The sequence below is a fragment of the Fundulus heteroclitus genome, chromosome 3 (assembly GCF_011125445.2).
Source record: "Fundulus heteroclitus isolate FHET01 chromosome 3, MU-UCD_Fhet_4.1, whole genome shotgun sequence".
NCBI lineage: Eukaryota > Metazoa > Chordata > Actinopteri > Cyprinodontiformes > Fundulidae > Fundulus > Fundulus heteroclitus.
In genome coordinates, this window is record NC_046363.1 from 16,715,884 (window position 1) to 16,730,040 (window position 14,157).

The following is a 14,157-nucleotide window of genomic DNA, read 5'->3' on the forward strand; positions in this document are numbered from 1 at the left end:
TGTGTTATAAGCAAGCAGAGAACCAAACCCAAGCATGATTTCAAGGGCAACGACATAACAGAAAGGGGGGGAAAGGCAGGAAAAAAAGAAAATAAAAATATGAAATTAGAGGATGTGGTCCGATGAGCACCACATACTCTAAGCACCTTTTGTTGAATTTTTTTTAATTGGTCTGATGCAATATTCTAATCTTACATGTTTTGTTTTCCTTGGCTGTAAGAGGAAACTCAGCATAATTAACATAAATGAAGCCTTGAAAACATCAGTCTCTATGCTATCAGTTTATACAATGCATTTCACTCAGTGAATTGAGTTACTGAAATAAATCAACTTTTCAATATTTTTACAAATGTATTGAATAAAACTACAATTTTCTTACAAAAGAGTTCTTCATATATATGGAGTCATTGTGTTTAGTCATTTCTTTTAACCACAGTAAATACGGACGTTTTATATTTTGCTGTTTATTGCTCCTTGGTGTTTTCAGAGGGTGCTAAGCTTCATCAGCTGTAATAGTAATAGACTTTAGGAGCCTAAACAGAATAAAGCCGCTCAGGAATCAACAGGTGTGTGCAAAATGTTAGTTGAAAAGCAAACTACATTTTGACTAACTTTATTTCTTCTTCACACATTACGTAAGGTATAAGGTAAAGCATAATTATAGAATAAAAAAATAAGAAAAATGATAAACATTGTGAAAGGCAAATTTTCTCTGAGCCAATGTTAACATGTCTGAGGACAACAATGAAGTTAATGTTTTGTATAATTGCAAATTTCAGAATGTTCTCCAAAGCAGTGAAATTTGTCTCTTAGCACTTTTTTTAAATTTTATTTATCCACTTTGAAAAAGGGAAACTCTTTCCTCCGACTTTCTGGATCTATGAGCTGGCAAAGCCTCAAATTAATCCATGCTAAGAAGTCATTCAGATTTTCCCTGATGTTGTCTCGTTATGATCTCGTTATGATGTGGAGGCAGGCGTTCCTCCTCTTCCTCGTCTCCTGCTCTTTGGAAACTCACAAATGAAGAACAGGGTAGCCTCACACTCCACGTTATGCCATGTCCCAGTGCTGAGCAGCTGTACGCAGCTGGAGTTGGTGGCTGCAGGTAACCTGGGATGTAGCTGCTCCTCCTGGCTCCAAGCAGCAAACTCCCGCAGAGGGGTAGAGTCTGCATAAATATAACTTCTGGGTCCAACCTTTAAGAAAAAAAACAAACAATATATCTAATTTATCATTCCACACAACCTGAAACGTGGCATCTCTAAAAGCAGCAGCATTGTCGCTGTGTCAGTCTTAGGTCCTAAACACTAACCGTGTCTTTGTTTTGAGCCTGCACGCCCACATAAACCCTCGTCAGCCCTGCCTGGCTGATGTAGTCTGCCATGAGACGGTTGATGCTGCTGGTTTTTGGCATGGCCAGGGTGCCTCCTCTTAGCATGCAGTTCATTGAAGCCTCTCTGAACCTCTTGGGCTCCTTCACAAGCAGGTAGTATTTTTCTCCTGCCTCCTTCAAGCCCAGGAGAACTGCACATTTTAGGACAATTTAGGAATTATTATACATTTACTACAATAACTGTGTGTTTCACATTCTAGAGCAGAAAATATTACATAATCAGCTGCCTTTGAGAGGCTGATGTAGTTTATCTATATTGTTTTAGAGTCTTTAAAGGGGCCTAGTCACATACTATGAGTTTATGAATTTCTACGGCAGGCGCTATCTCTGGTTGCATACAAAAGGTTTTCCTATAAAATTATTGCACGCTGTTGGCTTATTATTATATTATTTTATCTCAGCGTTTTCCACTTTGTTTTTGCTTCCTTTGCTTGTAAACAAAGCGTTTTGTGTACATTTACAATAACAAGACCATGTGACCAGAAGTGCGATATTGCACTACATGCAGTGAGTAAAAAAGGAGAAGAAATGGCGCCCACAGATGAAATACAAGACGTTATAATGACGTTATAATGAATAATACAGTCCTAAGTATATGTTCATACTTAACTGTGAAAAGTAATGGCAGTAGATCTGGTGAGTACTGTAAATCGGTTCGTACCATTCCACGCAGCACATGAATGAGGCATCTTCTCCGAATCGCCCCGCTGTGCCACCTCCAATATGGCGGCGATGTGCAATTCAGCTCTCAATGAGGCATATCTATCTATCTATCTATCTATCTATCTATCTATCTATATCTATCTATCTATCTATCTATCTATCTATCTATCTATCTATCTATCTATCTATCTATCTGTCTGTCTGTCTGTCTGTCTGTCTGTCTGTCTGTCTGTCTGTCTGTCTGTCTGTCTGTCTGTCTGTCTGTCTGTCTGTCTGTCTGTTTGTCTGTATATATATATATATATATGTGTGTGTGATTAAGCCAAGCGAGTCAACAATGTCCAGCAGCGGTGCAAGAAGAAAGTTAAAGTAACCCTATCCGCGTCGATCGGGTTGGTCTTTGACCACGCTGAGCTGTCACTTTACGGCAAGACATTGCAGGAAGGTCAACTGGCTATAAAGGTGTGTTCACACTGAATGCGAACAAGGTGTATGGAGCGAATGACTTACATGTTATCCCTATGTAAAGGTGCGATCAGGAGAATGATGCGAGTCGAGTGACGTGAAGGGTGTGAATAAATCAAAGCAAAACTGCAAATATGTGCAGTGTAGGCGTGTCAAGAGCAAAGCGAAATTTCACCCGAGTTCAACAATCTGAACTTGTCTGTCAGTTTGCGTCACGTTAACCAATCAGGGACTGGATCTGGTCATGAGGCAGGTTGAATGAGCGCAGCGGAAGTGAAGCTTTTTGTCATTCAAATTGGAAGATACATTTCTATTGAGCACTGATCGATTTACTGATCAATTTACTGACCGAAGACAGATGGACAGGCGCTCTGCAGCGGGGATAGAGCGCATGTAGTTGGTCTCCCGGAGGCCAATCTGTCCCCCGACGCGGGACAGCAGGTCTTCATGCTGGGTCCTGGACAGACGGAAGTACTGCTGGAAGCAACCGTGGTGATAGGTGGTGATACTCGCCGAACCGGGTGCGTCTCTCAAGGATCTGGTGGACCCAGGGACACTGGCTCCATAGTCCGCGCAAATATTTTACGAGAGAGGTGAGATGTCGAGCAACCAACAGAAGGCGAACAAAGCGAGAAATTTGCCTTGTTCACATTCGGTGTGAAGACAGCTTTACGGTAGTTGCGTCAATTGTCACCATCTTGCTTTCTGATAGTCCCATGGTACTGCTGGCAGAAGGCACAGCAATGTTTATGTCTGCCGATCGTGTCTGTTGCAAAACTGTTGTCAAGCTAAAAAAGGACTGAGTAAAAACTAAAAAAAAATACGTGACTAGGCCCCTTTAATTGTACACTCCATTCAGCAGAGAAGAAAACAAGAACAGGCAGGTTTGCGTTGTGTCCAAGATGATCAAACTTCATTGCAAGAATATGCTTGGAAACACAAAAATATGTAATGCAAAGCTTAAATGTGCAAAGATTTGTATGTAAAACCCCAGTTATAATCAGATTTAAATCCTAAATAATGAAATCACATGGAACTTTGGTTTGATTCTATGATTATGTTTCTCCCAGTGCGCATAGCAAAGGTTTACAATTTCCCACTGACAACTCACCATTCTTCACAAACTTAACAGTGTTCCTCAGCTTCCCTAAGTTCTCATCAAGCTTTCCAACCACCTTTCTGTACCTCCCACAGTCACACGTTGCACCTGATGGACAAAAAAGCATTAACACAGCCTACTGGATTTATTAAATGGTCGTAAGAATTGGCCTGTAGCTCCGGTTTGATAAACTGTTGAATGATGTTTGTAAGAAAGTACATAAGGAGAACAAAAGAAAAAAGACAGATGAGTAAGATTCAAAGTTGTGCTAGAGACCAATTTCAAGCATGTATACAGTCATATTCATTAAATTAAAATATGCATTTCTAAGAGGCTTGTTTGTTGCTTTTTTTCAAGATGTACTTTTATTCTGACAGCCTTCAAGCTGCTTTTAAACATACTTTTCATTAAGGTCCCTTTACTGGATGAAAAATGTAGCCTTTCTATTGGTCTGATGCAATATTCTAATCTTAAATGCAGTGTTTTTATTAGCTGGAGGTGGGGAAAAAAATCATAATTAATAGAAATAAATGCTTTAAAACATCATCAGTCTGTGTTAATCTATATAATGTGTTTCTCTAAGTGAATTGTGTTACTGAAATAAATTAACTTTCAATAATATTATATATTATTTCAATAATATTCTATATGATTGAATATGACTGTATAAGTAACCTGGATTTTCCCTCCCGACAGATTTCTTTTCCCAGAAATACTTTCTCCAGTCTGGAATCTTTATTTTTCCATTTACACAAAAGCATGGTTAAAAAACTGTCTCAAAAAAAAAAAAAAGATAAGCAAAACTATTTAAAATTTTCCTTACCAGCTTTTCCTTTAAGCCCGACTGGTCCATTGAAACCTTTAGGACCTTTGTCACCTGAAGAGGGACAACATCACAGAGGCTCAGCCATTTTTAAGAAATAGTCCCGGTGGAAGTATTAATATCTTTTGGACATGTAAAAAATTCACAGGCATTTTAAAAGTGAAAGAAAAAAACGAAACAAAACAAAACAAAAATATTAGGCTTAGGTGTTTTCCCAATTTCACCAACAGATGGCAGTGTCACACTTAAAGAAACTGCTCTCTATTGCAGATTTACTTAGGGGTTGAAGCATGGTACTGCATATTACATTAATTGCTCCAACATAATCTACAGCTCTTTAACACTAATATGAACTATTTTAATGTGGAAGTGCTGAAACTGTTTAATTTCATTTTGTTGATGTCTAGAACTAAAGCCCATGCATGCATGCATGCATGCAGCAGCAGCACCACAGTGGAAATTAACCCAAGTGGCAGTTGCAGGTTTTGGGGAAGTGATTTGCAGTACAAACATCACATTGGCTAATAGATGAGGAACAGTCAGAACGGTGGCATGCTATACCTGTACAGGTCTGTTTGGCCTGGAGGGGGGGGGGGAGGTTACAGTTGGACGCTCCTCACATAAATATGATAAGCTCACTGGATTTAAACACCGTCGTTTGATGTTTGAATCCCAGCGATGTTAACCAATGTTATCTCCAACCACATGCCACGCACAGTCTTGATGCTCTTAGCCGTTAATCACAATACTGTCATTCATTTCCTTTGGACAAACAAAAAGGGGCACATAGATGTCTGAAATTGCAGCAAATAGCAGCTATTTCTACCCACGTATTGCTATAAACTGTCAAGACTCGGGTGTTAACATAGGTTAGGCCTGTGCAGATGTGGAAATTCAACCCATTTTATGAGTGAGTGAGGGTGTATTAACGTGCCATGAAACAGTGGTTGTTTTAGTTTTTAACACCGCTGTGGTTGGCATTGTCCTGGTTTTGTGTTGTTTCCACCCCCAGGTGTTTTATGAGCTGTGGGGCTTCCAGTCTCATTGTTAATCCAAAATTGTGACCTCACCCCTTCTCTGAGATGGCTGATGTAGTCACTTTCCTGTAAGAGTATTAAACATAATGAAGACAGAGAACAGTGCATGTCTAGAAAGGCAGGGGAACTCGACTGCCTGTAAAAAAAAATAGGAATAAAGACACCCTGGTCAATGCAACAGCCTGAGTTTATACTGCGGGGATTAAGGTTTTCAGTCTTTTGATGTCACGCCTTAAACCTTAAACATACGCCTCTCTTTATGGGTACCATTTGTACTTTAAATCACTTAATGAACCATTTTAAAGCTATATTTTCCTTTTTGTTTTACACTTGGGACTAATTGACTGTGTCTTACTCAAAGATGGTTGTGGAAGAAAGGATTTCCATGTTCATGGTTACTCTGAAGTTTCAAGAACTACATAAAAATGTCACAATTACATTTCCCAAAGTTTCACTGTGTGGAAACAAGTAATAATTTACACAGTGGATGGATAGAAAGCCAAAATCATAGTCATCAGGTGTTTTTTTCTTCTTCTTTGCAATGTTTAAAGACAAACACATGCTTGAGTTTCTGATTACTGTCAGTACTAAATATGACAAATGACAATGATTAAACTCTGTGTTTACTCTTTTTAAAAAGCGGAGAATATAAAAAATGTCTGAAACCTGAAATAGAAGCATGGACTTTATATTAAATCTAATTTAACCTTTCTCTCCTATGGGGCCCATCTTTCCTGCGGGACCTACTTCTCCTTTAAGGCCTGGTTCACCTGGCACACCTGCGTGAGGAAAAAGGAAAAAGAAATTTGGATACATATGATCATTTAAAAAACAGAAAGGACAAAAATGCCATTACCCCATTTTTATTTTGAGCCACTAGTTCAAGATCTATTCAGCTTCCAACCCTCCAAAATAACACTAGGAAGAGCTGGAGATTATAAAACGACTCTGCTACAAGTAAGTCAAATAAACAGGGTATAATGGCAATACAAACATTATCAACTAACAATATATTGTTTTGATCTATTTTAAGAATGTTTTTTTATTCCTTTTAAGATTTATTGCATTATTAAGCCTCATATTTTGCTATGTACTTTGATCACTAAAAAGGGATGATCTAAAGACATCATACGTTGAACTTTGGGAATAACTAAGCACTGCTTCAGTTGCGAACCATATTGTTTTCTTCATTATTAGAATTCAGAAGCTTGCTGTTATGTATGCATTACAAAAATGTGTCACATTCCTAAATTCAGTGTTTCCACGCGGTCCCATGCATAAAGATTCTTGTGTGTATTGTCACAGTACAAGCACAAACTTTAAAACTGACATGATACGAGGTCCTTTGTGTTCAGCCTCTTTAATCTTATGCCTCTAAAAAAAGAGAATCCAATTACCTTTAAAATTCACCTAACGAGTAAATGAAGCTCACCTATGTGTAATTAAAACCATCCATCCACTGACTTCTGCTTATCTGAAATCAGGTTGGGGTGAACAGGTCCAGGAAAAAAACAACATGGCATCCTACTTCCTGGGAACACCCTCCAGCTCATTCTCGGGTATCCCAAGGCATTCACTGGGCGGAAGGGATCCATAGAACCAAAGCAAGTTCTAGTCTTCCCTGGGGTCTCCTCCCATTGGGACACACCTAGAATAAGATGCCTAGGCGGCCTCTAGATGCCTGGACCATCTTAACTGACCCCTTTCGATGTAGAAGAGAGGACATTCTACTTTGAGATAACCCTGGTTGAGGGAGAGCGTCACCTTGTCTCTAGGTCTGGGTCCGGTCTCATGAACATAGGCGAGGGTTGGAACATGGACAGAGCGGTAAATCAAAGCCTTTACTTTTTGGCTCTTCATCTTCTTCAACTTCTTGGAGCAGCAACCATTCACTCCAGACAAAGCACAAATCTGTCTATCTCCGGCTGCATCCTACTGTCACTCATGAACAAGGCACCAACAGCAGAGACTGACCCCCGACCCAGAGGAGCAGTTCTCCTTTTTCCGAACCATGGCCTCAGAGTTAAGGGAGCTGACTCACATCCCCAGCTGCTTCGCTACTGTGACTGGCTCCTGTAAATGCTGAACGTCACGGCCTGAAAAAGAAGGCAGCACCCCATTGGTCCACTTTGTGTGGAGGATACGGACACAGCTCTTGGTTGGGACATACAAGGATTGGTTAGCCCTTAAAAGCCAAATACCCCATACTCATGTAGGTACCCTAAAACATACCCTGGGGGTACGCGGTCCTACACCCTCTTTAGATCCACAAGACCCAAGCAGAAACAAGAAGATGACCCTTTGCAGCAATTGCTAAGGGTGAAGATCTGGTACACTGTTCAACAGACAGGATGATTGCTCCTTTGAATCTTAGGTAACAAGTCCTCCATGAGATATTAGAGAGGCATCTCAAACTTCACAGCCCCACTATGTCCAGATCCTTCCGCCTCTCATCCACACCTCGGTGACCTCTGCCTAAAAGTGATTCTTCCGTAAGCCAACAATTTTGTCAGCCTGGATCTACTGCTTGGGATGGGCACTTCTTTTTCCTTTCTTGAGGTCAAACGAAAGTCTGTCAAATACCAAAAAGACATCTAAGTTTGAGGTTGAAACTGGACGTAAGGTACAAAGGTTCAAGGTGTATGAATACTTCTGAAAGACACAGCAGCCCTCATTGTCCCGTATAGCTAGCTTCCCGGTAAGACATTTTAGTGGACAGAAATGAGAATGTAGGAGACTATCAGTCAAAAGGAGAACCTGTACAAGCGAAGGCATGTGTGCGCGCGTGTGCATGGAAATCAAACTGAGCAGCCCGAGGCTTCCTGCCAGCCCTTGAACTAGTGTTTCCTCAGGAAACTATTCAGCTGGAAACGAATGGCATTTCAAATACTAAGTGACGTGTTGGAGAGGCCAGATTGCAATTAGAAAGATTTACAACAAATACACACACACACACACACACACACACACACACACACACACACACACACACACACACACACACACACACACACACGTACACACTAAATAAGACATGTTCAGCTAGCCTTATAAGAACTACACACCGACAAACGAGACGGCGCAGAGATTTTACCAGCTGCCTTAATGCAAAGTAATGCCAAGTAAAGCTCTTGTAGTTGAGATCTTAATTAAACATGTGAATTACATTTTTATTGGCATCTATGTCAAAATGTTTCATAGGCACTCTCACAAAGTAAATGTCCTTACAATCCTGAGCGGAGAGCTCGCTGTGAGATGTGATTCAATGTGTTTTTGTCTTTTGCTACAGGAAAAAAAAAACTGATTTTGGCTCCTCTTTCTCTCTCTCTCTCTCTCTCTCTCTCTCTCTCTCTCTCTCTCTCACAGCTGATTAATGTTGTTTTGGCAGTGTGTACACTCGCCAGTTAAACGGTCTGTGTGAGCGTCCAGATAACAGGCCTTTGTATCACTGCAGTCACACTTTATAATGGCCAACTCCTCCAACTGGTTTAACCGACTGGATTCTCCAGCTGCTGGTGGATAAAAGAGGTGAAGGGTGCATCTCTCACTGGAAATGTGCGACTCAAGAGCCGTTTTAAACAACCTGAGCAGCTTGAAACGTACTCAAACATAAGAAAACAAGCAAAGCTCAGTGGAGTTTGAATATGTTCATTTATTAAAAATTGTTTACGCCCACTAAAGGGGAAAATATGACCACTGGGGTCCATTTTGTTTCCATTTAACTTACTTAAAATGAAAAATCTTACCAAAACCAGTCAGAGCACAGTTAACAGCTTTTTTGATGCTGATGAGTTTGGACAAACAAACTTTTTTTTTGTTGTTGTTGTTGTTGCCCTCCGAGCATCGGGAGTCATGGATTCCCTTTTAAGCTTCCAAAATTAAGCAACTGTTTCCTGTAACACTGCCTAAATTAGGAGTGGGAATACGTGCGTCATCTGTTGCACTGCCGACATGGTGCACTAACAAGATCATTGTAGGGACCTGCTTTCATGGCTGTCAGTAAGCGCACAGACAGAAAAACCATAATGACAGGCTTTGAATAATGTCCGTAAAGTTGAAAAGTTGAAAAAGGTTCACGTGTACCGATCATACCTTCTCGGGTTTGGTCTCAGCGCTCACACACAGGGTTGGGGAGAGAAATATTTCATTCTTTGTTTTTTGTGTCACTGCACAGAGCACATGGGAATCTGCAACTGATGTCTGTAAGTTTGCGTTTGTGTATACATACGGCATTGACACAATGAAGCTTAAACCAGATGTTTACAAAAAAAAGACACTACTTTTTCCCCAGTTCGTGACATTAAATCAGTCAGTTAAGATAACCAACTAACTAGGAAAACCCTAGTTACAAAATTCCTAGATAATGAGAATTTCTTTTTTTTTAAACCAAAATTCTCATTACTTTCTTCAGAGCTAGAAAATATACATACGCTGCGCTTAGTATTTAGTGGAACTGCTGTTCAAACTGTATGACATGGGTCAAACATTTGTGCATCATTGTGCGCAGTTCTTGCCATGGTTTCCTGGAGTTTTGGCCCATTCCTCCAGGCAGAACTGGTGTAACGCAATCAGGTACAGAGGCTGGCTTAGAGGAGGTGGGGGCTATAGTTAGATTTAAAAACCAGAATTTCAGCTTCCGCTCTAGTTCATCCCAAAGGTGTTTTATACGGTTGAAGTCAGGACGCTCTGCAGGCCAGTCAAGTTTCTCCACACCAAACTTTATACGCCTGCAAGCCGGACCACCTGAATCCATGGATTGGGTGGTGTGCCCCAATACTAGAACTGTGTAAAGTACTTCCAATGACAACACAAGGTCTATTGTTCTGTAGTTGTTTCACACATTTCTGACCAAATTATCTTCATCTCTGGGGCCCACAACAAGTCTCCCTCCTGAACATTATGATGGCTGGACTTTCTCATGTCGCTCAGTCTCTTCGAGATACCTTGACTAAATTTGGATTTTGTTATGATATCCTGCAAGGAAGGCTTTTGTTTGAGGTGTACCTCAAAGTGTATCCAGTGATGTGCTTCCAATTAAAGTGTAAATTTTAGAAGCTTACACAGAAAGGACTTCATGATCATGACATTTTTCTCAAATTGTTTATTGGTGACCTATTATGAAAAATTCACTTTTTGCACATTTTTGTTCTTCCATTTGGCTCTACTGCTTCTAGAAACAGAACAAGCGCAAAAAACCCCCCATCCAATCGATTTTTGGCAATAACTAAATGTTTTGTTGATGTCTGGAAAAAGAGCCGTTTCAAAAACCTACTGATTGTTGCGTCACAATCAGCGTAGGCACTGCTCTGGTGTATGTGCTCCACAATGGCTGCAGGAAACGACAAATGGCTGCCGGCAGCTATTTTCACGTGTATAAAAGTGCGAGTGTAAACATTGAGTAGGGGTTTGTGGCCTGCTACAGCTTTTTTGCATAAAATAAACACAGCTCATCCTGAACGGTACTTAAAACAGGCGAAACTGGGGAGGTAAAATCTCATCTGAGAATGATTTGGTGCAGAAACTGCGAAAAACATGTTTTGTATAGCCAATAGACATTCTAAATTTTTAAAAGTATAATAAGTCACCTATAAGTCATATATTAGTTTATATAAAATTCTGACTCTGAAGAAAATACATCTTTTAAAAGTTTTTTCATCTCATTCTTTAGCAAACAGAATGAATTTTGGTTATTCTAACCGGCCTAAAACAGGGAATGCGTAAATGCGTTAATTTCAAAGAGTGAGAAAAAAAAGGTTTTGTCTTCTTATACAGTAGGTGTAAATATCTGGTTTCAGTTGTATGTCAGTTTTTGAGTTTTTGTGTTTATGGTGTTACAAAGCAAACTATATTAACATTTATGTGAAAACCTCTGGATGAAATGGGATGGTCTAACTCCCTTCACCACAAATGAACACATTGGTTTCCTGCTGTTTGTCTTTGTGTAGGTCTGTCTTTCACAAACCAGATCAGGGGTTTAAACTCACTATTTCCTCGAAACTATTTCTCAAACCTTCAGCCCAGAAGATATGACGAATGTTGATGTTATTACCGGGCTGACTTGCTCTTTCTCTTGAAACATACCAATGTAGCCAGTGGATTCCTGTTTACTTCCCTTTTTTGTCCTTCAATTGTGTGTCATTTTCTAAATATTGGAAACATACAATTAAAAAAGGTTGTGGGAATTCTTTTTTTTTTTTTTTTTTTGCATGTTTACATTTCCATATATCCAAATTGAAATCCAAATTTTTCCATTGGGAAGTGAGCTTCTTTTGGCGAGGTGTAAGTGAAAATAGAAACAATGCTAATTTCGGCCCCAAAAACTAGATATATTATTTCTTCCTTAAAGTGCTTGAAATTCTAATATCATTACATACAAGTGAGTGTGTGACTGATATTTTTTACCTGGCAGTCCTGGTGGTCCATTCTTCCCAAGCTTTCCCTCTTCTCCCTGCTCACCTGCTTCCCCTTGATCTCCTGGGTTTAAATGAAAAAAACTGAGCTGGTATGGATTAATTTTTTTTAGTTAGTATCACGCTATTAGGAGGATGACACAATTTGCAATAATACATTCCCTAGACCGTGAAAACATTTGGGACATTGCTTTGGTCATTTATGTTTGTGTTTGAAGGTTTTGTCCCGTGCAAGTTTTGTCACAGGTTTCGATGCAACATACTGCACCACAGTCTATTTCAATATATCATTTATGTCAACTCATTCTATTTTCACAGCAGTGCTATCATTGTGTTAAAATACCTTTTAAAGTGAAAACCACACCTGAATTCTGGGAGAAATGCTTTTTGGCAAGTCACTAATACGGAAAATGGCTACATTAATAACAGAATATGGCAAGACCCAAAACTGGAGAACACCTGGAGAATGTGACACCAGTAGCTTCAACTGCAAAGAGTAGTGATTGTGCAAAGGATTGGCTTAGTGGGGCTGAATACAAACATTCACCACACTCTTCTGAACTTTATTTGTGAAAAAATGTTGAAAAGAATTCAGAATTTTTCTCCCTTTCTCAATTATACAATAATTTGTGTTGGTCAACCACATAAAATCTCACTGTGATTTTGTCAAAGTGTTTAAGGTCTATAGATAGTTTTCTGAGACTGTGTAATCGGGCAGCATTTCAACATTCAGAAAGTAAGAATTTAATTCTAATTCTGTGAAACATACTCAATTTTCATTCAAATTTTTCTTTAAAAAAGTGAGCATGTTTATACAAGCATTGGCCAAGTGCTTCCAAACTTATTTTAGGATGTAGTCAGAGTACCGGTAAAAGCAATAAAAAGTGTGTTTTTTTAGAAAAGGTTTTAAATAAATAAGACATTTTTTGGGTCGTATGGAACACAGAAAAATGCACGTCCGACGCCCACTCAGCTATTCAGTGGGAGACTGACCCTGTGGTCGCTAGTATCTGGATGAGTCTTGTACAAATAATCAGTTCACTCTAGTGGCAGCTGTCTAAATACACACTGACTCGATGGGACTTTCTAGGCTGTACATAAAAGTCACGGGAAGGTCGTGAAACAGTGTGTGATGATAGGGGCACCTTTATTTCGATTCGTGCCACCACTTTTTACACCAGAGAGGGAGTTTGCAAAAACCCAAGATTAAATATTTCTCTAACATGAAAAAAAAAAAAGAAAAGTGATAAATGGCCTTTTTAAAAACATTTTTCTGCTTTTTTCAGCACGACAGTTCCTTGAGAAAAATCTTGCTGGCTTTAACTTGAGCCAGATCTGCAGGATATGTTTTTTCACTTGTGAAAGAAGAAAAAAAAAAAGAAAAAAAAAAGAAGCTGAAGCTCGACTTTGGATTTTATAAGCTCTGTCTGTCTGAACCAGCAGGAGAGCAAGCTACTGGATGCTGTAAAATGGAAAACACACACAGGGAGGCATTCCGTTCAAGTCGATGGGTACCCAGACAGCCAGCTTGTAAACTACAGGATATTTAATGCTTGGTGGGTTTATCATCTGCTCAGTAAACCCTAAAATGTAGCAGGGGTTTCCATACAGAATGTTTTAGTCATAAGGATCTATTTGTTATGCCGCAAGTACTTTTTAAAAGAGTTCCCAGCAGTATGAGCAAACACTGCTTGCATCCAAGAGTTGATTAAAAGAAATATGAAACACATTCAGATTTATTTCCCCACATGTTTGCATTAAAAAAAATTATCTAAATGATATATGCAGATTTATATCTCAGCCTACCTTTAGCTCCAGGTATGAGGGAGTTGGTGCAGACTTCTGAAGAGGCAAAGATGTAGCAGAAACCAGAAAGAAACACAAGTAGCCCACACAGACGAGACATCTCCAAACCACTGCAGGTTACTGACGATTATCCTGACTGTGTGCTTTGTTTTAGCGGTCAGACGGCAGTGTTGTGTCCTAGATAAGAAGCCACATTTATACAAAATACCTCATACCGCAGGGAAGAAGCCTGCACATTTGTTTATAGAGCAGGCAGTTGCACTAGAACACAAGCACATAGAGTGGATGGAGTCTTATCAGTGACTTGTCAAATCGTTAAATAACACAGAGCAGACCGGTGCATTCCTCTGCGCGCCTTCCCCACTTGGATTTAAACAGTTCAAACATAGCAAATACAGACAGTAAAATATATTAATGAATCAAAGTATATTTCAAAAGACTTACATTTTTATTTCATAAAA

General features: G+C 39.5%; 1 protein-coding gene across 1 annotated transcript; it reads right to left on the reverse strand.

Moving 5' to 3' along the window:
- Positions 1-601: 601 nt before the first annotated feature.
- colec10 (collectin sub-family member 10 (C-type lectin)) lies at positions 602-13,920 on the reverse strand. Its single transcript, XM_012882892.3, has 7 exons — positions 13,697-13,920; positions 11,883-11,954; positions 6,188-6,259; positions 4,444-4,497; positions 3,633-3,728; positions 1,313-1,524; positions 602-1,196 (listed from the first exon to the last, which is right to left on the reverse strand). Exons 1-7 carry the CDS (start codon positions 13,794-13,796, stop codon positions 960-962), a joined length of 843 nt encoding a protein of 280 aa, XP_012738346.2. The 5' UTR covers positions 13,797-13,920; the 3' UTR covers positions 602-959.
- Between the last annotated feature and the right edge of the window lie 237 nt (positions 13,921-14,157).